General features: G+C 43.4%; 2 protein-coding genes across 7 annotated transcripts in view; one reads left to right on the top strand and one right to left on the bottom strand.

The window, feature by feature from the left end:
* Positions 1-9,402: 9,402 nt before the first annotated feature.
* Positions 9,403-16,430, bottom strand: B2M (beta-2-microglobulin). 2 transcript variants are annotated; one of them, XM_050799659.1, is made up of 4 exons: positions 16,279-16,429; positions 11,833-12,111; positions 11,176-11,203; positions 9,403-9,917 (listed from the first exon to the last, which is right to left on the bottom strand). In XM_050799659.1, exons 1-3 carry the CDS (start codon positions 16,343-16,345, stop codon positions 11,190-11,192), a joined length of 360 nt encoding a protein of 119 aa, XP_050655616.1. In that variant the 5' UTR covers positions 16,346-16,429; the 3' UTR covers positions 9,403-9,917; positions 11,176-11,189. The 2 variants fall into 2 exon arrangements, with proteins under 2 accessions (XP_050655616.1, XP_050655615.1); XM_050799658.1 differs by lacking the exons at positions 9,403-9,917; positions 11,176-11,203 and having other exon boundaries at positions 11,233-12,111; positions 16,279-16,430.
* A 51-nt stretch (positions 16,431-16,481) lies between these two features.
* The window catches only part of PATL2 (PAT1 homolog 2), a 44,736-nt gene continuing 37,778 nt past the window's right edge, over positions 16,482-23,439 (top strand). For all 5 annotated transcript variants that reach the window (XM_050799481.1, XM_050799480.1, XM_050799478.1 and 2 more), the window contains exon 1: positions 16,482-17,018. The gene's annotated coding sequence lies outside the window, so the exon portion shown is untranslated. The remainder of the gene's footprint in view (positions 17,019-23,439) is intronic.

The raw sequence follows: 23,439 nt of genomic DNA, 5'->3' as shown, positions 1-23,439 counted from the left end.
GGCAGAGGATGTTGACAGGAAACATGCCTCACCCAGATCTGGCTTTATGAGCCCGTCCTCAGCTTTTGCATAGTTTGCTGCTAACAGCTAGCATCTGCGATTACCCTCAGTCCTGCAGATTACCCTCAGACACTGGAAGGAGCTGGAAGTATCTGGGAGTTTTATGTTTCACCTCATTCCACAACCCCGGATAGCCAAAGACAGGCTGATGAAAAGCACCAAGCCCAGGTCCTTTGTGTTAAGGCAGGAAAAACTCTGACGTGTGTTCTTTGTTCTAGAGCTTCCTGTGTGATCAGGCTGAGTGTAGGACTTCTGAAATCACGCTCTCGCTTGGCTTCTTACCATTTCCTGTCCTTCATCCTCCACTCCTTTACTGTTCTTTTCCTAGAAGTCCCCCCCTTTTTTTTTTTTTTTTTTTTTTTGAAACGGAGTTTCACTCTTCTTGCCCAGGCTGGAGTGCAATGGTGCGGTCTTGAAGAGCCCTTTCTTAATAAGTCATTTGCATCCAAATCTTTGGCTCAGGGCCTGCTTTTGCAAGACTCCACCTAAGACACTCACTCGCTCTTCAGATGGTGAAAATGGCATGCACACTTGCAGACAGCTAAGGATTCTGTCTTAGTCTTTCTGTTGCTGTAACAGAATACCTGAGATCAGGTAATATACAAAAAAAGAGGCCAGGTGCGGTGACTCATGCCTGTAATCTCATCTTTTTGGGAGACCAAGGCTGGAGGATCACTTGAGGCCAAGAGTTTCAGACCAGCCTTGGCAACATAGTGAGAATCTGTCTCTACAAAAAGTTTTTAAAAATTAACCACGTGGCCGGGTACAGTGGCTCACGCCTGTAATCCCAGCACTTTGGGAGGCCGAGACGGGTGGATCATGAGGTCAGGAGATCAAGACCATGCTGGCTAACACGGTGAAACCCCGTCTCTACCAAAAATACAAAAAAATTAGCCGGGCGTGGTGGCAGGCGCCTGTAGTCCCAGCTACTCTGGAGGCTGAGGCAGGAGAATGGCGTGAACCCGGGAGGTGGAGCTTGCAGTGAGCTGAGATCGCGCCACTGCACTCCAGCCTGGGTGACAGAGCAGGATTCCGTCTCAAAAAAAAAAAATCAGTGATGCATGGTGGTGTGCATCTGTAAGCCCAGCTACTTGGGATGCTGAAGCAGAAGGATCACTTGAGCCCAGGAGTTTGAGGCTGCCAGAGCAAGATCCTATCTCAAAACAAGAAAGAAAGAAAGAAAGAGAGAAAGAGAGAAAGAAAGAGAGAGAGAGAAAGAAAGAAAGAAAGAAAGAAAGAAAGAAAGAAAGAAAGAAAGAAAGAAAGAAAGAAAGAAAGAAAGAAAGAAAGAAAGAAAGAAAGAAAGATGTATGGAAGAGGCTGAGAAGTTCAACGTTGAGGGGCTGTATCTGGTTTGCTTTGAGTGAGGGCCTTGTTCCGCACCATAACGTGGCTGAAGATATCAGAGAGGCATCATAACATGGCTAAAGATAAAGATTTAGAGGGGCACGAGAGAGAGCCAAACTGGCTTTTATAACAGACCCATTCTCTATTAATCCATTAATCCATTCATGAAGGAGTCCTAGTGACCCAGTTCCCTCTTAAAGGCCCTACTTTTTAATACTGTTATATTGAAGGTTAACTTTCTTTTCTTTGCTTCATTATTTTTTATTTTTTAATTTAATTTATTTTAGATAGATAGATAGATAGATAGATAGATAGATAGATAGATAATAGATGACAGACAGATATGAGGTCTCACTATATTGCCCAGACTGCTCTTGAACTCCTCCTGGGCTCAAACAATCTTCCCGCCTCAGCCTTCCAAGTAGCTGGGACTACAGGTGTGTGCTGCCACACCCAGCTAGTTTTTGTTTGTTTGTTTTCGTAGAGAGGGGGACTCACTATGTTGCCCAGGCTGTTCTCAAACTCCTGGGCTCACGCGATCCTCCAGTCTCAGCCTCCCAGAGTGCTCGGATTAGAAGTGTGAGCCGCTCTGCCCTGTCAGGATTAAGTTTCAACATGAATTTCAGAAGGGACAAACATTTGAGCCATAATAAATGACGAGAAAACCGCTTCAACTATGCTGTGTCATTTAGTGGTAGCAAAAGTCCTCTCTGTTTTTCTGAGTGAAAACAGTAAAAAGAGGAAGTGCCTGTAATCCCAGCACTTTGGGAGGCCAAGGCAAGCGGATCATGAGGTCAGGAGTTTGAGATCAGCCTGGCCCGCATGGTGAAACCCCATCTCTACTAAAAATAAAAATAAAAATAAATTAGGCAGGTGGTGCACACCTGTAATCCCAGCTACTCGAGAGACTAAGCCAGGAGAATCACTTGAACCCAGGAAGCAGAGGTTGCAGTGAGCTGAGATTGTGCCACTGCACTCTAGCCTCGGTGATAGAGTGAGACTCTGTTTAAAAAAAAAAAAAAAAAAAAAAAGAGGAAGTGGTTCATGTGGTCCATGGGGGAGGGGAAACCTGCACATCATTGCAGGCTTCAGTTGGGCCTGTGTGTCTTACTAAAGACATAGATATCTCCTCAGTTTCTTAGACTTTTTAATCACCTATGTTGTGGAGGACCAAAGATATCTAATAATTGCATCCAACTAATGACAGGAGATATATAGAGTTTAGTGCATAGTAAGTGCTTAATATATGCTTGACTGTTATTTTAATTGTATTTATCAGTTTTTTTTCCATTAGCCCTTCTTGTAACTCTCCAAAGTACCAGAATAATTTCTATGCACAAACTTTTCGATCAAAATAATCAGAGACACTTTATTATTTATTTTAAGATATCTAGAACCCAAATGTTAGCCTTCAACTTTTTTCTTATAGGTCTAGACTCCAGGGAAAGACAATGCCAATCTTTTCCCCCTAAAACTTTGATGGCTGCATCACAGACAAAATATTTTTTTTTTTATTATAGGAAGTGGCTGGGTCCGGTGGCTCTGTAATCCCAGCACTTTGAGAGGTCGAGACTGGAGGATCGTTTGAACCCAGGAGTTCAAGACCAGCCAGGGCAACATAGTGAGACCCCCCCATCTCTACAGAAAAATACAAAAATAAAATTAGTCAGGAATGGGTGGTGCACACCTGTGGTCTCAGCTACTTAGGAGGCTGAGATGAGAGGATTGCTTGAGTCCAAGAGGCTGAGGCTGCAGTGAGCCAAGATTGTGCCACTGAACACAAGCCTGGGTGACAGGGTGATACCCTGTCTCAGAAAAGAAACAAAACGAAAAGAAAAGAAAAAAGAAAAGACCTTGAGTTTTGCTTCAAGGGTTTACAACACAAGAATGACAAGTAAAAAGCAACAGCCCAAAAATACTGTGAAAGCGGTTGTTGACAAAACTAGAAAAGACATGTCCATTTATGACATGTTTTCATTAGGGATCATGAAAAAAAGTAAGATATAAAAATTATTATTTAACAATAACCACTTTTTTAAAGGAGGATACAGTTAACCTTTGAACAACACAGGTTTGGGGTGCAAGGGTCCACTTTTTTTTTTTCCTTTTTGACAGGGACTTGCTTCATCACCCAGGCTGGAGTGTAGTGTCCTGATCTCTGCTCACTGCAGCCTCAACCTCCCAGGCTCAGGTGATGCAAGGGTCCACTTTTTTTTTTGTTTTTTGTTTTTGGTGACAAAGTCTTGCTCCGTCACGCAGGCTAGTGTGCAGTGACACAATCTCCACTCACTGCAACCTCCCCCTCCTGGGTTCAAGTGATTCTGCTGCCTCAGCCTCCCAAGTAGCTGGGATTACAGGTGTGCACCACCACATCCAGCTAATTTTTGTATTTTTAGTAGAGATGGGGTTTCACCATGTTAGCCAGGCTGGTCTCGAACTCCCAACCTTAGATGATCTGCTTGCCTCGGCCTCCCAAAGTTCTGGGGTTACAGGTGTGAGCCACTGCACCTGGCCAAGAGTTCACTTTTATGTGGATTTTCTTCTGCCTCTGCTTCCCCTGAGACAATAAGACCAACCCTTTCTCTTCCTCCTCCTCCTTGGCCTATTCAACATGAAGATGATGAGAATAAAGATCTTTATGATGATGCACTGCCACTTAATGAATAATAAATACATTTTCTCTTCCTTATGATTTTCTTAATAACATTTGCTTTTCTCTAGCTTACTTTATTTTCAGAATACAGTATATTTAGTATATATAACATATAAAATATGTGTTGACTGTTTACGTTATCGATAGGGCTTCCAGTCAGCAGTAGGCTATTAGCAGTTACGTTTTTGAGGAGTTAAAGGTTATACTTGGATTTTGACAGCATCGGGGGTTGCCACCTCAAACTCCATATTGTTCAAGAGTTGAATATATAAGGAAATGTAAGGATACCTATTTGACAAAGATTAATTAATAATAACAATTTTTAAAAATTTAAATAACCGTAATACAAAGTGGGGAGTTATATATACACACTGAGAGCCACCTCTATAAAGTAGAATATAGTAGGGTCCAAAAGATAGTAATGTCCATGTTATAAGTGATTACAGGGGTGTACAAAATTTTTTCTTTCTTTCTTTCTTTTTTTTTACTTTTTATTTTTTATTGAGACACAGTCTCACTCTGTCACCCAGGCTGGAGTGCAGTAGTGCCATCTCTGCTCACTGCAACCTCCACCTCCCAGGTTCAAGCAATTCTCCTGTGCCTCAGCCTTCCGAGTAGCTGGAATTACAGGCGCCCACCACCATGCCTGGCTAATTTTTGTAATATTAGTAGAGACAGGGTTTTGCCACATTGGCCAGGCTGGTCTGAAACTCCTGTCCTCAAGTGACCACCTACCTCAGCCTCCCAAAGTGCTGGGATTACAGGCGTGAGCCACCACACCCCACCTAGTATGTTTTTTTAAAGGGGCTTCTTACATATATTTTCTAGAAAGTAATTCTTGTTTCAGCAACATAGTATGGGTATTCCTCCATATCAGTATGTAAGATCTACTTCTTTATTACTGGCGTTGGGACTTTTCCGTTTAATTTGCATTGCACAATTATATTTAATAAGGTTAATTAAACTTCCAGTATTCCTCCTCTTTGCTTGCTCTCTTCTTCTGAAAAGAGGAACTAAGGCATGCTCCAAAGGAACTGTGAAAGTTGATACTACAAATTGGGTCATTTTTGTCTTACTCAACAAAAGCAGAGTCAAGAAGCCAGGGAGAAGCACTCAGGGCACAAAACATTGCTCCAAAAATGCAATTTTCTGCAAGCCTGGCAGCTGAAACTGCCTGCTATCACCTGAAACCAGGTTTAACTAAGGCTACTGAAACAACCTGCTACAACTACATTGAACAGACTAGCTCTGTTCATTGCCATCATTTGCCAGTCCGAACTTGCCAGCTCCTCAAAACCTTACTAGCACCAGTGAAATTTCTCAGAACAATGTGTAACATTTTTGCATTTTATAAAACCTTTTTGTACTTCAGTCATGCCAAAGACCAGCTGGTCTGTGTGTATGCCCTGAATTGCAATTCTTTCCTCCCAAATAAAACATTTTAATTTCAGAGATTAATCTCTATATTTCATTTGACTTTGACATACTATTACCTTGTAATATCAGCCAGCCCAGCAGCCCCTTACAAAATAGCTCTGTTGAATGATACAGAATGGAGAAAGAGTTCTTTATTATTTAACTCAATGGGTCTCTCAATCTTGGATGTACATTAAAACTCTCTAGAGGTTTTTAAAAAAAATAACAGTATACCTGGGCTCCATACCAAGAGATTATGATTTAGTTGGCCTGGATGAGAGTCCGAGAAGCTGGCAAGGTTTTTGTTGTTGTTGTTATTGCTGTTTTTGAGACAGAGTCTCACTCTGTTGCCCAGGCTGGAGTGCAATGGCGTGATCTCAGCTCACTGCAACCTCCCAGGTTCAAGCGATCCTCTTGCCTCTGCCTCCTGAGTAGCTGGGATTACAGGCACGCGCCACCACCATGCCCGGCTAATTTTTGTGTTCTTAGTAGAGACAGTTTCACCATGTTGGCCAGGCTGGTCTTGAACTCCTGACCTCATGATCTGCTCACCTTGGCCTCTCAAAGTGTTGGGATTACAAGCGTGAGCCACCGCGCCCAGCTTGTTGTTTATGTGTGTGTGTGTGTTTGTTTTTCTTTGTTTTGTTTTTATAAACTCTACATGTAATTTTAGTTTGCACCCAAGTGAAGAGTTAATGAATGGCCTAGGTAAGTGTGGTATAATATGAAACACATTTGGTCTTTGTCCCCAGTTCCTGTCATAAGTTCCTAAAACCCTTTGAATTTTGAGTGATAGGAGTGTCTTTTGTTATTGCTAATAAGACTCTTTGATAACCCTTGAGTATATGTTAATGAGGTTATACTCATTATAGGTTGGGGCCCCTAGATAGCCTCAGGATGGTGCTAGTCACCAGAAAGACCAACTGATGAAAAGATTAGTGTGTTGGAACTTCCACCCTGACCTGTCCATTTCTGGGAAGGTGAAGGGGAGTTGGAGATCAAGCTCTATAAAAACTCTTGAACGATGAGCTGCTTGTTTGCTGAATGTGTGGAGGTGCTGGGAGGGTGGCATACACCTGGAGAGGGCATGGACTCTTACCACCAAAACCCGCTACATACAACCCTATTCATCTCTTCATCTAGCTATTCGTCTGTAGCCTTTATAATATCTTTTATAATAGATTGGTAAATGTGAACTGTCCTAGCAAATTAATCAAAATCAAGGAGGGGGTCATGGGAGTCCTAGTTTCCAGCTGGTCAGTCAGAAGTAGAGGTAACAACCTACTATGTTGCAGTGAGCCAAGATCTGGCCACTGCACTCCAGCCGGGGTGACAGAGCAAGACTCCGTCTCAAAAAACAAACAAACAAACAAAAAACAACCTACTATGTGTGATTGGCATCTGAAGTGGAGGGCAGTCTTGTGGGACGGAACCCTCAACCAGTGGATCTGACACCATCTCCAGGTAGATCCCATCAGAATCGAATTGAATTATAGGATACCCAGTTGGTGTCTGCTGGAGATTGTTTGGTGTTGTTAAATTAAGTTTAGCCTAGGCAGGGCACAGTGGCTCATGCCTGTAATCTCAGTACTCTGGGAGGCTGAGGCCAGAGGATCACTTGAGGCTAGGAGTTTGAGACCAGCCTGGACAACATAGTGAAACGCCATCTTTACTAAAAATACAAAATTAGCCAGGTGTGGTGGCGCATGCCTGTAATCCCAGCTACTTGGGAGACTGAGGCACGAGAATCGCTTGAACCCTGGAGGTGGAGGTTGCAGTGAGCCAAAATGGTTCCACTGCACTCCAGCCTAGACAACAAGAGAGAAACTGTGTCTCAAAAAAAGGTTTAGCCTAAAGTTGCCTTGGCTGGGCGCAGTGGCTCACACCTGTAATCCCAGCATTTTGGGAGGCTGAGGCAAAAGAATTGCTCAAGGCCAGGAGTTCATCTCTACTAAAAATTAAAAAACAAAATTAGCCAGGCATGGTGACGTGTGCCTGTAGCGCCAGCTACTCTGGAGCCTGAGGCAGGAGGATTGCTTGAGGCCAGGAAGTTGAGGCTGCAGTAAGCCATGATCATACCACTGAACTCCAGCCTGGGTGACAGAGTGAGACCTTGTCTCAAAACAAAAATTAAATAAATAAAGCTGCCTCCCTATGTAAGTTCAGGCTAAAGGTTTCTCTATGCATAGTGAACTGTAACCTAACTGGATAATATGTCAACAGACTGTAACTTACTCTTATACCACAGAGTCTCAGCCAATCACACGTGGTCAACTCTTCAAACCCTGTTTAAATGAGGCAAATGCTGAGCTGCAACCAATCTGGCTGTTTCTTCCCCTGACTTCCATTTTCTGCACATCACTTTCCTTTTTCTGACCCTAAATGTTATCCAACCATGTGGCATCCCCAGAGTCATTTTGAATCTGTTCTGGTTCTGGCAGCTGCCTGGTTCGAGAATCAATTTTGCTCAGTTAAACTCTGTTAAATTTAATCTGTCTAAAGTTTTTCTTCTCACAGAATGTAGAAAACATATCTGGTCACAGAAGCATTCTGTGTTGAGTGTAAGAGTAGAAATTTTAAAACTTTGTTTTTCTTTCAGAGTGTCACCCTCCAATTTGTTCAGCCAAGTTCCTACAAGTCTTCCCTCAGATACCCTTGCTCCACTGTTTGGAATTACCCAAACCTGCCATGTGGCTGTCCTTCCTGGCTCCCATGCCTGGAAACCCAGGCCCCACCCACCAATCAAGAGAACCACTACCCACTTACTCTCAGCTCAGGCGAATGGCTTCTCTAACACCTCCCTAGATTTTTGTTGTTGTTCCTTGAACAACATTATTTCTTTCGTAAAAAATTATTTTTTTTAAATTCAATTTTTCGAATTGGGACAGGGTCTTGTTATGTCGCCCAGGCTGGTCTCGGACTCCTGGGCTCAAGTGATCATCCTACCATGGCCTCCCAAAGTGCTGAGATTACAGACATGAGACACCTCGCCCAGCCTGAACAACAAAATTTCCATTGCCAAGTTCTTTGTGAGTACCTATGCTATATTCTTATCAGGTATATATTTTAATTATTTGAGTGCATATCTGTCCCTCCGCTAAACTGAGACGATTGGGAGCAGTGTTGTGTTTTATTTATCCTGTCAGTACCTAGAACTAGCTAATTTAGATTCTTGGTCAAATAAACAAAACTGGCCATCAGGTATAAAACTATGCCTTGAAAATCTTAAATCCGTTGTCATTCAAAGTACAATTGGCCTTTAGTATCCAGGGGCTCCACATCTGTGGATTCAGCAAACCATGGATCAAAAACATTGGGGAAAAAAAAAGGGATGGTTGTGTCTTTACTGAACATGTACAGACTTTTTTTTCTTGTCATTATTCCTTAAACAATAACAACCATTTATGTAGCATTTACATTGTATTAGGTATTATAAGTAATCTAGAAATGATTTAAAGTATACAGGAGGATGTGCATAGGTTATATGCAGATACTGTACCATTTTATAGAAGGGACTTAAATATCCAGAGATTTTGGTGTCCAAGAAGGGGTCCTGAAACCAATCCCCCAGGGAGACCACGGGATGACTGTGTATCTATTCCTTGCTAAAATATTAAATCCTTAGATACTTTTGCTCCCTCTTAGAGTCTGCATACTCTTCATGACCTGGCCCACAAGAAAGAACTCTGGCTAAAGTATAGAAGGCTGGCCTCTCATGGACAGCTGTGTCACTCCAACTATGCCATTTAACTTCTTTGAGCATCAGATTCCTAATCTGGAAAATGTGGATCACTGAGGCCCTTTACACTGTGAGCCAAACCCTATATACAAGGGGTTCACACTTTTTACCACATGGCACTTGAAGACTGTTTCCCTGTTTAAAAATAAAGGGGTAATAGTGGGAGCGAGATATAAGAGACAACACATCAAGTTTCATGGTTTTATTTAAATCGTGGAACAAAAATGAACCAGATTAAACCACAACTTTATCAAATGTATAAGAAGTAAATATGAATCTTATATGACAAAATGTTTTACTCATTATAACAAATTTCCAATAACCCCATCAATTATATTTCTAAATTTTTCCTCCAAATTCTAAGCACAGTATGTAAATTGGAAGTTAACTTATATACGCATAACTATCTTATCAAGCTTCGAGTGCAAGAGATTGAAGAGCTCAGATCTGACCAAGATGTTGATGTTGGATATGAGAATTCTCTGCTCCCCACCTCTAAGTTGCCAGCCCTCCTAAAGCTAGCTGCCCAGATACCTCAAACGTGGAGATAGCACTCAAAGTAGAATTATAAAGAAGATCATGCCTGTGTTAACATTATTATAACTCTGCATTTTTTTGCATAAACTGTATAAGCATATCAATATTAAAAAGCAAGGAAGCAGAATTTGGAATTCATCCAATCCAAATGCGGCATCTTCAAACCTGAAAAGAAAAGAAAAAGGTGAGCAAATGAATTTATTTTATTTGGATTGCAGATCTCATTACCAAACCTGTCTAACTTCTACTGTGTAGATCACCTTTTTAAAAGAAGTAACTACGGACAGTTCTCCAAACCCATTACAAAGAGTATATCCTGTTAGTGTATCCGTTTGGTGCTGCCAAAATCTTAGAAGAAAAAATGCTGATATGATATTTTGGTCAGTGCTGGACTGTATATATGACAGTGGTCTCATGAGATTAAAATAGCATACTTTTTACTGTACCTTTTCTATGTTTAGATACACAAATACCATTGTGTTACAGCTGCCCACAGTATTCAGTACAGTAACAGGCTGTACAGGTTTGTAGCTTAGGAGCAATAGGCTAGACCATGTAGCCTATGTGTGTAGTAGGCTACAACACCTAGGTTTGTGTAAGCATTTCTTGGAATATGTCCCTGTCATTAAGTAACACATGACTATATTCGAGTTCAAGTTCTGGCTTTACAATTTACTACCAGTGTGACTGGGCAGATCATCCACCTTCCTGATGCTCTCCCAAATCAATTCCCTGTTCTAGAATGTAACAGGAGATTTGAATGGGTTTTCAGCATCAAAGTACCCTGGGCAGTAGAATTTCACTGAAAAGCTGGATCTTATACATTTGGACTCCAACTAAAGATGCAGAGAAGTCCAAGTTCCTCCCTCTCTCTTGCTTCTGGAGTTCTTTGTAGTTACATCTATTGTAGTATCACTACATCAAGTTTTAACAATCTGGTTCCCTTTATCTCATCTAGTGGCCTGGGAGCCTCTAAGAGGCAAACACAGTCCCCACACAGGAATGGGACGTCTGCAGAACTGTATAACTCCTCTCTTCTGTCTGAAGAATAAAACAACTATTATACAAAGGAAGAGAGTGATTCATTTTCTCTTCTCAGCAGAGATGTCCAATGTGGAAATGGTAGAAGAAAGATCAAAGCCTTGCAGGTAATGTGGGTAACCACCTGCCTCTATCCTGCAATACCATACTGGCAGTTCCTTTGCCCTCTCTGTAGAGGGTCAGTAATGCGGCCACACCCGGGGCCACACACCTACTTCACACCACAGGAGAAGGGAATGTGACCCTGTAGGATTCTTCTTTGCCTGCTAAAACGCTACTCTGTCAATGTTCTCCACATAGTGAGGGTTATCCTGTTAGAACTGTCTATAAATAGTCCTCAGGATAGTGAAACAAAAACATTTTCTTAAGGTCAAAAACTTACCTCCATGATGCTGCTTACATGTCTCGATCTATGAAAAAGACAGTGGAGAAAGAAAAAAGAAGACATTAAGTTATACTTTTAAAATAACATGTACTAACAAATGTCTAAAATGGTTAGAAATAAGGCTGGCAGAATAGGCTGCTGTTCCTATCCATGTATACCTTGTTTAGAGCTACCCAGCAGGAACATGCCCTTCCTACTAGCCTCAGATACCAATCCAGCCAGAGAGTACTGGAGGAGTCCAGGATTATAGGACGCTAGGATACACAGGACTTACAAACAAAGGTCTATACCTTCTTGAGATGTTCGTTAGTGCTCAATATACCTGAAGCTGCCACAAAAGCTAAAGGAAGCCAGTAGGTAAGAAGCGTTAAGAGTGCATATGTATTCATGCAAGTGCTGCTGCTGCTCCCTGCTCAACTGCAGGGAAACTACTGGTTCAGAAACCATGTTGTGCAGCAATCTCTCAGCAGATGCCACTAATCTGATCTTTAAGAACATTCCCTGACAATCCCAATATGCAGATTGTTTATATCAGATGGGATGGGACTCATTCAGGGTAGTATGGCCATAGACTTTTTTTTATATCAAAGCAGCTTTATGATATGACTACTCATACACAACTTTCAGCAGCTTACAAAAGAATATAAGACTTACCCCACTTAACTGTCCTGGGCCCTGACAAAGTCACATGGTTCACACGGCAGGCATACTCATCTTTTTCATTGGGGGTGAATTCAGTGTAGTACAAGAGATAGAAAGACCAGTCTTTGCTGAAAGACAAGTCTGAATGCTCCACTTTTCCCATTTTCTCTCCATTCTTCAGTAAGTCAACTTCAATATCAGATGGATGAAATCCAGACACATAGCAATTCAGGAAATTTGGCTTTCCATTCTCTGGTGGATGGCGTGAGTAAACCTGAATCTTTGGAGTACCTGAGGAACATAGGGAAAAGACACATTAATATTGCCAGGGTATTTCACTTGGGGCTAACTTGGTCTCAAGCTCCATCAGGCACCAAGTGTTTACATTTGATCATCGATTTCTCCCAATTCCATTTCCACTCTGGCCAAATGAGCTTCCCCCTTCCCAACAAGCCACCTCCATTTTGAGGAATAAACCATTACTTGGTATCTTTCCCTCATAATTCCTCTATACATGACTTTTTTGTTTTTTTCTAGCAGGTTTCTAGCAGTATCTTCTGTCACTGGAGATTGTGCTGCATTTTTAAGAACCTTTTTCTGGATGCTCTCAAGCACTTCTGATGGCTTCTCAGCACTCATAGCATTCTTTAACACATCACTCAAGAGTCTACATGATTTGGCTCCAAGCTACTTTTCAAAGGTCATTTCTCAGTTCATAATAGCCCCATCAAATTACTCATGTTACTGTACTGTTTCCACCCCTTCCATTTTTTTTCCTTATGTTTACTCCTTTCTTTTTGGTTCCTGCTCCTGCCTTGATCTACACCCACCTGATTTTCTAAACTGTATTAAGTGTCTAGAAGAGTGCCTGGGATATAGCAATTGCTCTATACATGGCAGATGTTATTATTATTACCTCAGGTTCCTAAGCGGATCAACCCAAGGTATGTTTTATTTTGTTGTTTTTGTTGGTTTTTTGTTTGTTTGTTTGTTTGAGATGGAATCTCATTCTGTTGCCCAGGCTGGAGTGCAGTGGCGAGATCTCAGCTCACTGCAACCTCTGCCTTGGTTCAAGTGATTCCTGGGACTACAGGCACACACCACCATGCCCGGTTAATTTTTGTATTTTTAGTAGAGACAGGGTTTCACCATGTTGGCTAGGCTGGTCTCGAACTCCCAACCTCTAGTGATCTGCCTGCCTTGGCCTCCCAAAGTGCTGGGATTACAGGCATGAGCCACTGCGCCCGGCCCAATCCAAGGTATGTTCTTACCAAACAACAAAACCTCTTTATTTCTGCCAAGGGTTTATATGCCAGATCCCTCTCTGATTTTGTACCTAATTTCATGAGCTAGAAAACAAAGAAACAAAACCTAAATGCATATAAGAGCTGGCAAATACCTTAAATGGTTGAGTTGGACCGGATAAAATACAACAGGGATAGGTGAGGACTATGGCAAATGGGACAGAACATAGTTTTCATTATGATCAAATGGAGTAATGCATGTGACAGTGGGATTTGCGTTTTAATTAGCATCCACAGGTGATTGCTGTAAACTAGCCAGGTTGGGAATACATTGCCTAATGTTACAGAAGCAGTGCTTTCCAAAATGAGAGGCATGACTAGACCATCCATGGGGAAGTGGAAAGAAAATATTATAAACTCTATATTTTTCATCAAAAATGAAGAGAAGTGTTAGTGCTACTAAATATACAGACTGACACTAAATATATGTGTATACAATTCTTTTAAATACACTTATATTCAGGGTACATGATCCTAAAAGGCAGCTACTCTATCATGTCTGGAAGGTTGTGGGGAGAAGGAGGACTACCAGGCCACCTTGACCAGATATATCTCTATAGAAACACCCTATCATCAAGGAAAGGCTACTAGCCCCATTGAGAGGTGGATTGGGGAATCTAATGAAGACCTGATTTTTTTCATAACATTAAAAGCTAAGAGAGCTCTTTGCAACTGAGCTTCTAATAATAAGAACATAATAAATGCCTCAGGGGTCAGAGCGCAGATTCATCCTGCCTGGAACTCTGTTTGAGGGAAGGCAGAAAGATTTTGTGAGAGCATCACTGTAATCTTTTCTAAGAAGAGGACAAGTATCAGACAGACTGGGTTTGAATTGGGGCTCAACCAGTTACTGGCTTTGTGACTTTTGGAGAGTTATTTAAGCTTACAAAACTTAACTGAAAAATTAATTTATGCCCACAGTAAAACAAAACAAAACCACACACAGGACAGAGGGGAAAATAGACCTTCAGAGGTAATCACCATTACATGCTTCTTGTGGTATCTTCCAGAAATGGTCTATGCATGGCATGTATTACTTTGGAAATTTTCAAAATAAGATTTTTTTAAAAACATCTGATTGTTATTTTTTAAAACGACATCTAACATAACCAGCAAATACCAGTAATGGTGATGATATAGACATTATCCTTTATGTTGTAAATAAATTGTATTCAAATTAAATGCAATTTTCTCATGATCAAAACATTCTGCTTCTGATCATGTTTTGCCAGGGGGAAAAGGTGAGAGGGCTTAGCGTATTGCCAGGTATTTAGAAAGTACTCAAGATCTTTGGTGTCCTCAACAGTCTTGGTAACCATCTTGGATTATCTTTTTTTTTTTTTTTTTTTTTTTTTTTTTTTTTTTTTTTTTTTTTTTTGGAGACAGAGTCTTGCTCTGTCTCCTGGGCTGGAGTGCGGTGGCCGGATCTCAGCTTACTGCAACCTCCGTCTCCCGGGTTCACGCCATTCTCCTGCCTCAGCCTCCCGAGTAGCTGGGACTACAGACGCCCGCCACCTCGCCCGGCTAGTTTTTTTTTTTTTTTTTTTTTGTATTTTTTAGTAGAGACGGGGTTTCACCGTGTTAGCCAGGATGGTCTCGATCTCCTGACCTCGTGATCCGCCCGTCTCGGCCTCCCAAAGTGCTGGGATTACAGGCTTGAGCCACCGCGCCCGGCCGGATTATCTTTATTAATGGTTTTACAACTCCCCTGACTTCGACAAACCTTCACTTTTTTCTTTCTTCTTCTTCTTCTTTTTTTTTTTTTTTTTTGTCTTTTTTAAGAGACAGGGTCTCGCTCAATTGCCCAGACTGGAATGCACTGGCGCCATGATAACTCAAACTCCTGGGCTCAAGAGATCCTCCCGCCTCAGCCACCCGAGTAGCTTGGGCCACAGGCGCCAGCCACCACACCTGGCTAATTTTTGTTTTTATTTTTTATAGAGACGAGTTTTCACCATGTTGGCCAGGCTGGTCTCAACTACTGACCTCAAGCGATCCTCCCGCCTCGGCCTCCCTAAGTGCTGGGATTACAGGCGTGAGCTACCACGCCCAACCCCCTCATGTTTTCAAAACCGAAAGTAAGAGGCACACTACATCTCGGAAAGAACCAGGCAAAGAGCCAAAAAGGAAGCCTTCTGTAAGAAAAGACCACAGGGCCCATGGCCGCCCGGTTTGCTCTGGAGAATCTCACGCAGAAGGCAGGCATGTTTCTTTAAAAAAAAACGCACGAATTACAGACAAAAGGCATGCGCTCCCGCAAAAGGCCCTGGTCAGGCTTGATTTCAATCTCGATTGCTGCCATTTATCCCCTGTGTAAGTTTCTTAAAATCTCGGTGCCTCAGTTTCTTCATCTGTGAGAGGCAGAAGATAACCATAGTAGTTATCTATGGCGGAAGATAACTATTTTAAAAAATTAAATGACGCTAAGCACGTAAAGTCCTTGGCACACAGAAAGATGTCAATAACGGGTAGTTCTTATGATTTTTAAAAGTGACATGTGATGGGAACAAATAGGTTACTGATTCGAAACCGCTTTGTATCACAGCCAAGCATTCTACAAACGTCGCGTGCTCTTTCCCCGCCACGGTGTGGCCCCACATAGACCCGGAGGTGCAGGGCAGGCGAACTTAGCGGCTCCTAGCGAAGTCCACAGCTCTCTGGTCCGAGGGAAGCAGAGCTGCAGCAGACAGGTTTACCCGGGCGACGCCTCCCCCAGACCCCAGGCGCCCCTCCACGCATTCACGGCCCTCAGCTCCGCGCCTTTGGGATGAGCCTACCCGTCCCCCACTCCAGCTGCGCTCGGGGAGCCAGAGGCCCCGCGAAAGAGCGGAAGAGAAACCCTCCCCCAACCTCGGCGCTCTGACGCTTATCAACGCCCTAAACTTTGTCCCGACCCTCCTGTCGCCGTAGGCCAAAGGTCTCCCCTGCTTCCCGCCGAAAGGGGCAAGAAGCGCGCGTCCCAGATGCGCACCCCCTTCCCCACTCCCAGGCCACCCCACCGCTTCCCGGAGACCCAGTCCTAGACTAGCCCCCCGGCGGGCCACCAAGGAGAACTTGGAGAAGGGAGGTCACGGAGCGAGAGAGCACAGAGAGGGCCACAGAGGGTGCGGAGCGGGAGAGGAAGGACCAAAGCGGGAGGGTAGGAGAGACTCACGCTGGATAGCCTCCAGGCCAGAAAGAGAGAGTAGCGCCAGCACGGCTAAGGCCACTGAGCGAGACATCTCGGCCCGGGTGCTGTCCGCCGCTGGAATGCCCGCCGGGCGCGACGCCTCCACTTATATTCCGCGCGCGCCCGGCCAATCAGGGCAAGGCCCGCGGGGACCGTCACCAGTCTCCAAGCCAGAGACGCAGTGCTAGGTTAGAGAGAGGGACTTTCCCGTTTTCGGTTTCCTTTTCTTAGAGTCTCGTGATGTTTAAGAAGGCATGCACTAGATTGGGTGGGTTTGCTGCCTGTACATCGGCGCCCTCCGATCTGGGGTGCGCGCCCCAGCTTGGGACACGCGGCGCTCATTCTAGGACTTCAGCTGGAGGCACCTTAAGGCCCCCTCCTCGCATTGCAAACTGGTCCCAGAGATACTAAGTGACTTGCTAATGGTGCCCCAGCCAGTTAAGGACTTGGACCTGCATTTTTCATTCGAGAAAACTGAAACCCAGAAGATTAAGATCGTTGAATGCTACCTAGCAGGAGAACTTCGGTTTATAACTACAGCTCGGGAATTCGCTGCAGCGTTTCTCGATTCTCTGGGCAAGAAAAATAGTCCCAGATGCATTCTGAGCACAGCTCAGAGAAGGTCCTAGCGAACGAGTACCTTTCTTGCTTCTTGAATCCCTTCAGGAAAAAGTGTTTGGAAAGTTCTGAGCCAAGAAGTTCCTCCCTGTGTCCTTGTTATTTAGGTAATTTTCTTTGTTCTGTTGATTTGTGGGGGGTGGGGGAGAACCACTAATAGTAAAAGCAGTAACTGCTTAGGGCTTTAGAGTTTCCAGCGCCCTCCAGGTACAACATTCTCTTAGTTTCCACCCTAGAACAGGGACTGGCACATAGTAGGTACTCAGTAAACTGAATGAATGAATGAATGGATGGATGGATGAATGAATTAGTGAATACATAAATAAACTGTAGGAGGAAAGAATTCCCCCATTCGTTTTATGAACAGGGGAAACAAAGGCTAAGAGACTAGAATTCAAACTCTGGCCTGATTCCATTGACATTCTAATTTAGACACTGGAAGACAAAGGGCTTGGCAATTTTAGTGAGAGTTTGGACTCAGCCAAGGACGTTAAACATGACAGGCAGACCCATTAAGAAAACCTACACTCTAAAGTGACCGTAAATAAGGTGCTGCCATTTCGTAGTGGCGGAATCCACAGGTCTTTTCTAAGAGGAACAGTGAGAAGAGGAAGTGGACCATGGGGATGGGGAGGGGCAGAGATCTTGGAAGTCACCATGGTTTTCAGCTGAAAGGATTTGCCTAGCTTCCCCAAGGAGCACAACAAATAACCTTCTAGGTTTCTTTTACATATTTTTAGGCTTTTGATAATCCTTATTGTGGAGGCCATGCCTAAACTAAGAAAATGCAATACTCTCCATGGACCTAATGAAATGAGATAATGCACAAGAGAGAGCCTCCCACAATGCCTGGTACATAATACGTGTTCTGTAGTGTATAATAAGTGCTATAATTATTAATATTATTTACCTAGTTTTTCTACCAGCCCTCTCAATAACTAAAATATAAGAATAATTGTTATGCACAAGTTTATGAAATGAGACACTCTTGCTCCCTCCCTTCTTCCCCTTTTAAAAACTCATATAAGGCACTAAAGGCCTGAAATGTTAGTGTTGAATTGTACTAGAAACGTGCCTTAGAAGTTTAGCAAGGGACAGGGCTATTTTTGCCTCTAGTTTCTTGTTTACTACATCACAGAGAAATACTAAATTTAAAATTCATTACAGATAGATTCTGACTTACTCACTTGGAAAACCAATTTAAAAAGCAATAAAAAACAGTACAGACAGAAAAAAGTCTATTTTACAGTTTTCGGTGGGTGGGGAACACCTGTATTTTTCTTGGATTTACCATTTATGACATGTTTTGAATAGTGAGGGTGAAAATTATATATACAACTATTTGTTTAAAAACAAGAGCACTGTTTGCCTAGGAGGGCAAATTTGGGAAGTCTACAAACATGACAATGTCATTTTCTTTAATTTTTAATTTTTTTGTGGAGACAGACTCTTGCTATGTTTTCCAGGCTGGTCTTGAACTCCTGGTCTCAAGTGATCCTCCTTCCTCAGCCTCCCACAGTGCTAAGATCACAGGCATGTGTTACCACGCCCAGCCACAAATATGACAGTTTAATAACTTTGTCTCCCTGTAGTGCAATTAACAGATTAACAGCGGCCTTTTTTTCCCCTATATAACCTTCTTAAAATTTTTTTACAATGAACATTTATTCAAAATAGTAAATGTTGGCAACAATTTAGAAGAACTGGAACTCTCATACAATCCTGGTGGGAATATAAAATGGTATAAACAATTTTGGGCTGGGCATGGTGGCTCATACCTGTAATCTGAGCACTTTGGGAGGGCAAGGCGGGCGGATCACTTGAGACCAGGAGCATGAGACCAGCCTGGTCAACATGGTGAAACCCTGTCTCTACTAAAAATACAAAAATTAGCTGGGCATGGTGGCAGGCATCTGTAACCCCAGCTGCTCAGGAGGCTGAGGCAGGAGAATCACTTTAAGCTGGGAGGCAGAGGTTGCAGTGAGCTGAGATTGCACCACCATACTCCAGCCTGGGCAACAGAGCAAGATTCTGTCTCAAAAAAAAAAAAAAAAAGGAAAACACTTTGACAGCTCTTTATAAAGTTAAACATACACTGGCCATTAGATCCAGCCACTCCACCCAAGGTATTTCCCCAAGAGAAAACGAAAGCATATGTCTAAACAAAGACTTGGACATTAATGTTTCCAGCAGTTTTATTTGTGATAGCTGAAACTAGAAACGATCCAACACACATCAACAGGTAAATGAATAAACCCATTGGAGTATATATCCATACAATGAAATATTATCATCAACAAATAAGGAAAAAACTGTTGATACATGTAACATGGATGAAATAATCATGGTAAGTAAAAGAAGTCAGACAGAAAAGAGCATATACGATATGATTCTGTTTATCTAAAACTCCAGAAAAGGCAAACTATAATCTATATGACAGAAAGTAGATGAGTCGTTTCTAGAGGGAAAAGAGATCATCTAAACATGAGGAAACTTTTGGGTTGATGGATATGTTAATTATCTAGAGTTTGATGATGATTTCACAGTTATATTTTAGAACTTATTGTATACTTTAAGTGTAATTTATTGTATGTCAATTATAAATATTTAAAAGGACATAGCCAGGGAAGGTAGAGCAAGATGGCTGAATAGAAGCCTCCACTAATCCTGCTCCCTGCAGGAACACCATATTGAATAACTATCCACGCAAAAAAAGCACCTTCATAAGAACGAAAAATCAAGTGAGCGATCACAGTACCTGGTTTTAACTTCATATCACTGAAAGAGGAACTGAAGAGGGTAAGACAGTCTTGAATTGCTAAATGCTCTCTCTCCCCCATTCCCCGGCAGCAGCCACCTAGCATGGAGAGAGAATCTGTGCTTCTGGGAGAAGAAGAGTGCAGTGATTGTCAGACTTTGCACTGGCACTCAGTGCTGCCCAGTCATAGCACAAAGCAACACTGGAAAGAACTCACCCAGGGCCCATGGAGGATCATTCAGACCAGCCCTAGCTGGAAGCAAATCATCCATCCCAGCAGTGGGAACCTGAGTTCCAGTAAGCCTCACCACCATGGGCTGAAGTGCTCTGAGGTTCTACATAAACTTGAAAGGCAGTCTAGGCCACAAGGATGGCAATTCCTGGGCAAGTCCTGGTGCTGTGCTGGGCTCAGAGCCAGTGAATGTGGGGTACACAACCTAGTGAGACACCAGCTGGGATGGCCAAGGGATCGCCTGCACCACCCCTCTCCCAACCCCAGGCAGCGGAGCTCAAAGCTCAGAGAGAGACTTCTTTCCTCTGCTTGAGAAGAACAGAGGGAAGAACAAAGATGACTTTGTCTTGCATCTTGGATACCAGCTTGGCTGCAGTAGGATAGGGCACCAGGCAGAGTCCTGAGGCCCCTATTCCAGGCCATAGCTCCAAGATGACATGTCTAGCCACACCCTGGGCCAGAAGGGAACCTGCTGCCTTGAAGGGCAGGACCAGTCCTGGCAGGATTCCTCCCCAGCTGACTAACGAGCCCTTTGGCCCTGAATAATCGGAAGTAGCCAGGTAGTACTCATCGTGGGCTTTAGGTGAGACTCAGAGACATGCAGGCTTCAGGATGACCCAGCACATTCCAGCTGTGGCGGCTATGGGGAGAAATTCCTTCTGCTTGAGAAAAGAAGAGGAAAGAGTAAAGGGGACTTGGCCACTGTGGGGTTAGAATACAAAGTGGGCTCTTAGGGTCCCTGATTCCAGGCTTTGGCTCTTAGATAGCATTCCTGGACCTGCTCTGGGCCAGAGGGGAGCCCACTTCCCTGAAGGGTGAGTCCCAGGCCAGGCAGCATTCACCACAAGCTTACTGAAGAGCCCTTGCGCCTTGAGTATACATCAGCAGTAGCCAGACAGTACCCATCACAGGCCTGGGGTGGAAGTGGCCATGGGAAGAGACTTCTCAGCTTGTGGAAAGGGGAGGGAAAAGTGGGAAGGACTTTGTCTTGTGGCTTGGGTGCCAGTTCAGCTGCAGTACAATAGAGTACCAAGTAGATTCCTAAGGTTTCTGATTAGGCCCTAGCTCCTGGAAGGCATCTCTGGATTCACCCCAGGCTGGGGGGAACTTGCCACCCTGAAGAGGACATAAGCTTGGCTGGCTTTGCCACCTGCTGATTTTAGAGCCACAGGGCCTTGCGTGAACGTAAGTAGTAGCCAGGTACTGGTTACCGTAGGCCTTGGGCAAGACCCAGTACTGTGCTGGCTTCACCTCTGACCCTGCACAGTCCCAGTGGTGGTGGTCACAGGGGTGTTTGTGTCACTTCTCCCCCAACTCCAGGCAGCTGATCACAGAAAGACAGACTTTGTTTGGGGGAAAGAAGGGAAGACAATAAGAGTCTCTGCCCGGTAATCCAGAGAATTCTTCCAGATCTTATCCAAGACCACCAAGGCAGTGCTTCCATGAGTAATCAGTGTTAACTTGTCAGCGGTTTAAAATAATGAGTAATAAAATATTATCTGCAAACATCATGGTGACCTCAAATCAAAAAACATACAACAGACTATGAAAGAGCCACAGCATTTCTATGCTTAGTGTGCCCTCTAATGCAGATACAGCTGCAGTGACCAAAAACTTAGATCACAACACCCACGTTCCTTTGAATTCCTGAAAAGCCTTCCAAAGAAGGACAGATACAGCCCAGACTGCGAAGACTATGATAAATATTTAACTCAGACACTGATGAACATCTACAAGCATCAGGACCAGCCAGGAAAACATGACCTCATCAAATGAACTAAATAAGGCACCAGGGGCCAATCCCAGAGAAACAGAGATATGTGACCTTTGAAACAGAATTCAAAATAGCTGTTTTGGCCAGGCACAGTGGCTCACACCTGTAATCCCAACATCTTGGGAGGCCAAGGTGGGTAGATCACTTGAACTCAGGAGTTCAAACCAGCCTGGCCAACATGGTGAAACCTTATCTCTACTAAAAATACAAAAATTAGTTGGGTGTGGTGGGGTGTGCCTGTAATCCCAGCTACTCAGGAGGCTGAGGCAGGAGAATTGCTTAAACTTGGGAGGCGGAGATTCAGTGAGCCAAGATTGCACCACTGCACTCCAGCCTGGGCAACAGAGCAAGACTCTGTCAAAAACAAACAAACAAACAAACAACTGTTTTGAGGAAACTCAAAAAAAGTAAAGCTAACATAGAGAAGGAATTCAGAATCCTGTCACATAACTTTAACAAAGAGATTGAAATAACTAAAAAGAATCAAGCAAAAATTATGGAGTTAAAAAATGAAACTGACATACTCAAGGATGCATCAGAGTCTCTTACCAGTAGAACTGATCAAGTGGAAGAAAGAATTAGTGAGCTTGAAGACAGGCTATTTGAAAATGTAATCAGAAGAGACAAAAGAAAAAAGAATAAAAAAGAATGAAGCATGCTTAGAAGATCTAGAAAATAGCTTCAAAAGGGCAAATTTGGCCAGGCGCGGTGGCTCAAGCCTGTAATCCCAGCACTTTGGGAGGCCGAGACGGGCGGATCATGAGGTCGGGAGATCGAGACCATCCTGGCTAACATGGTGAAACCCTGTCTCTACTAAAAAAATACAAAAAACTAGCCGGGCGAGGTGGTGGGCGCCTGTAGTCCCAGCTACTCGGGAGGCTGAGGCAGGAGAATGGTGTAAACCCGGGAGGCAGAGCTCGCAGTGAGCTGAGATCCGGCTACTGCACTCCAGCCTGGGCGACAGAGCGAGACTCCGTCTCAAATTTTTTAAAAAAGGGCAAATTTAAGAGCTATTGGCTGCAGCCAGGCACGGTGGCTCACGCCTGTAATCCCAGCACTTTGGGAGGCTGAGGTGGGCAGATCATGCAGTCAGGAGTTCGAGACCAGCCTGGCCAACATCGTGAAACCCCATTTCTACTAAAATACAAAAATTAGCTGGGCGAGGCAGCGGATGTCTGTAATCCCAGCCACTCTGGAGGCTGAGGCAGAAGAATTGCTTGAACCTGGGAGGTGGAGGCTGCAGTGAGCCAAGATCACACCATTGCACTCCAGCCTGGGCAACAGAGTGAGACTCTGTCTCAAAAAGGAAAAAAAAAAAAAAAAAAAAAAAAGACTTATTGGCCTTAAAGAGGAGGTAGAGAGAGAGAGATGAGGTAGAAAGTTTATTCAAAGGGATAGTAACAAAGAGCTTCCCACACCTAGGGAAAGATATCAATATTCAAGTATATGAAGGTTATAGAACACCAAACAACTTCAACCCAAAGAAGACTACCTCAAAACATTTAATAAACAAACTCCCAAGGTCAAGAATACAGAAAGGATCCTAAAAGCAGCAACAGAAAATAAACAAATAACATACCAGTTATTTGGAGCTCCAGTATGTCTGGCAGCAGACTTTCCAGTGGAAACCTTACAGGCCAGGGAAGACTAGCATGGCATATTTAAAGTGCTGAAGGAAAAAATATTTTATCCTAGAATAGTGTATCCGGTGAAAATATCCTTGAATTATGAAGGAGAAACAAAGACTTTCCTAGACAAACAAAA

This window comes from Macaca thibetana, chromosome 7, assembly GCF_024542745.1.
Source record: "Macaca thibetana thibetana isolate TM-01 chromosome 7, ASM2454274v1, whole genome shotgun sequence".
NCBI classification, from domain to species: domain Eukaryota; kingdom Metazoa; phylum Chordata; class Mammalia; order Primates; family Cercopithecidae; genus Macaca; species Macaca thibetana.
Note: the sequence above shows the minus strand (reverse complement) of the source record. Positions and strands in the feature narration are given on the sequence as shown.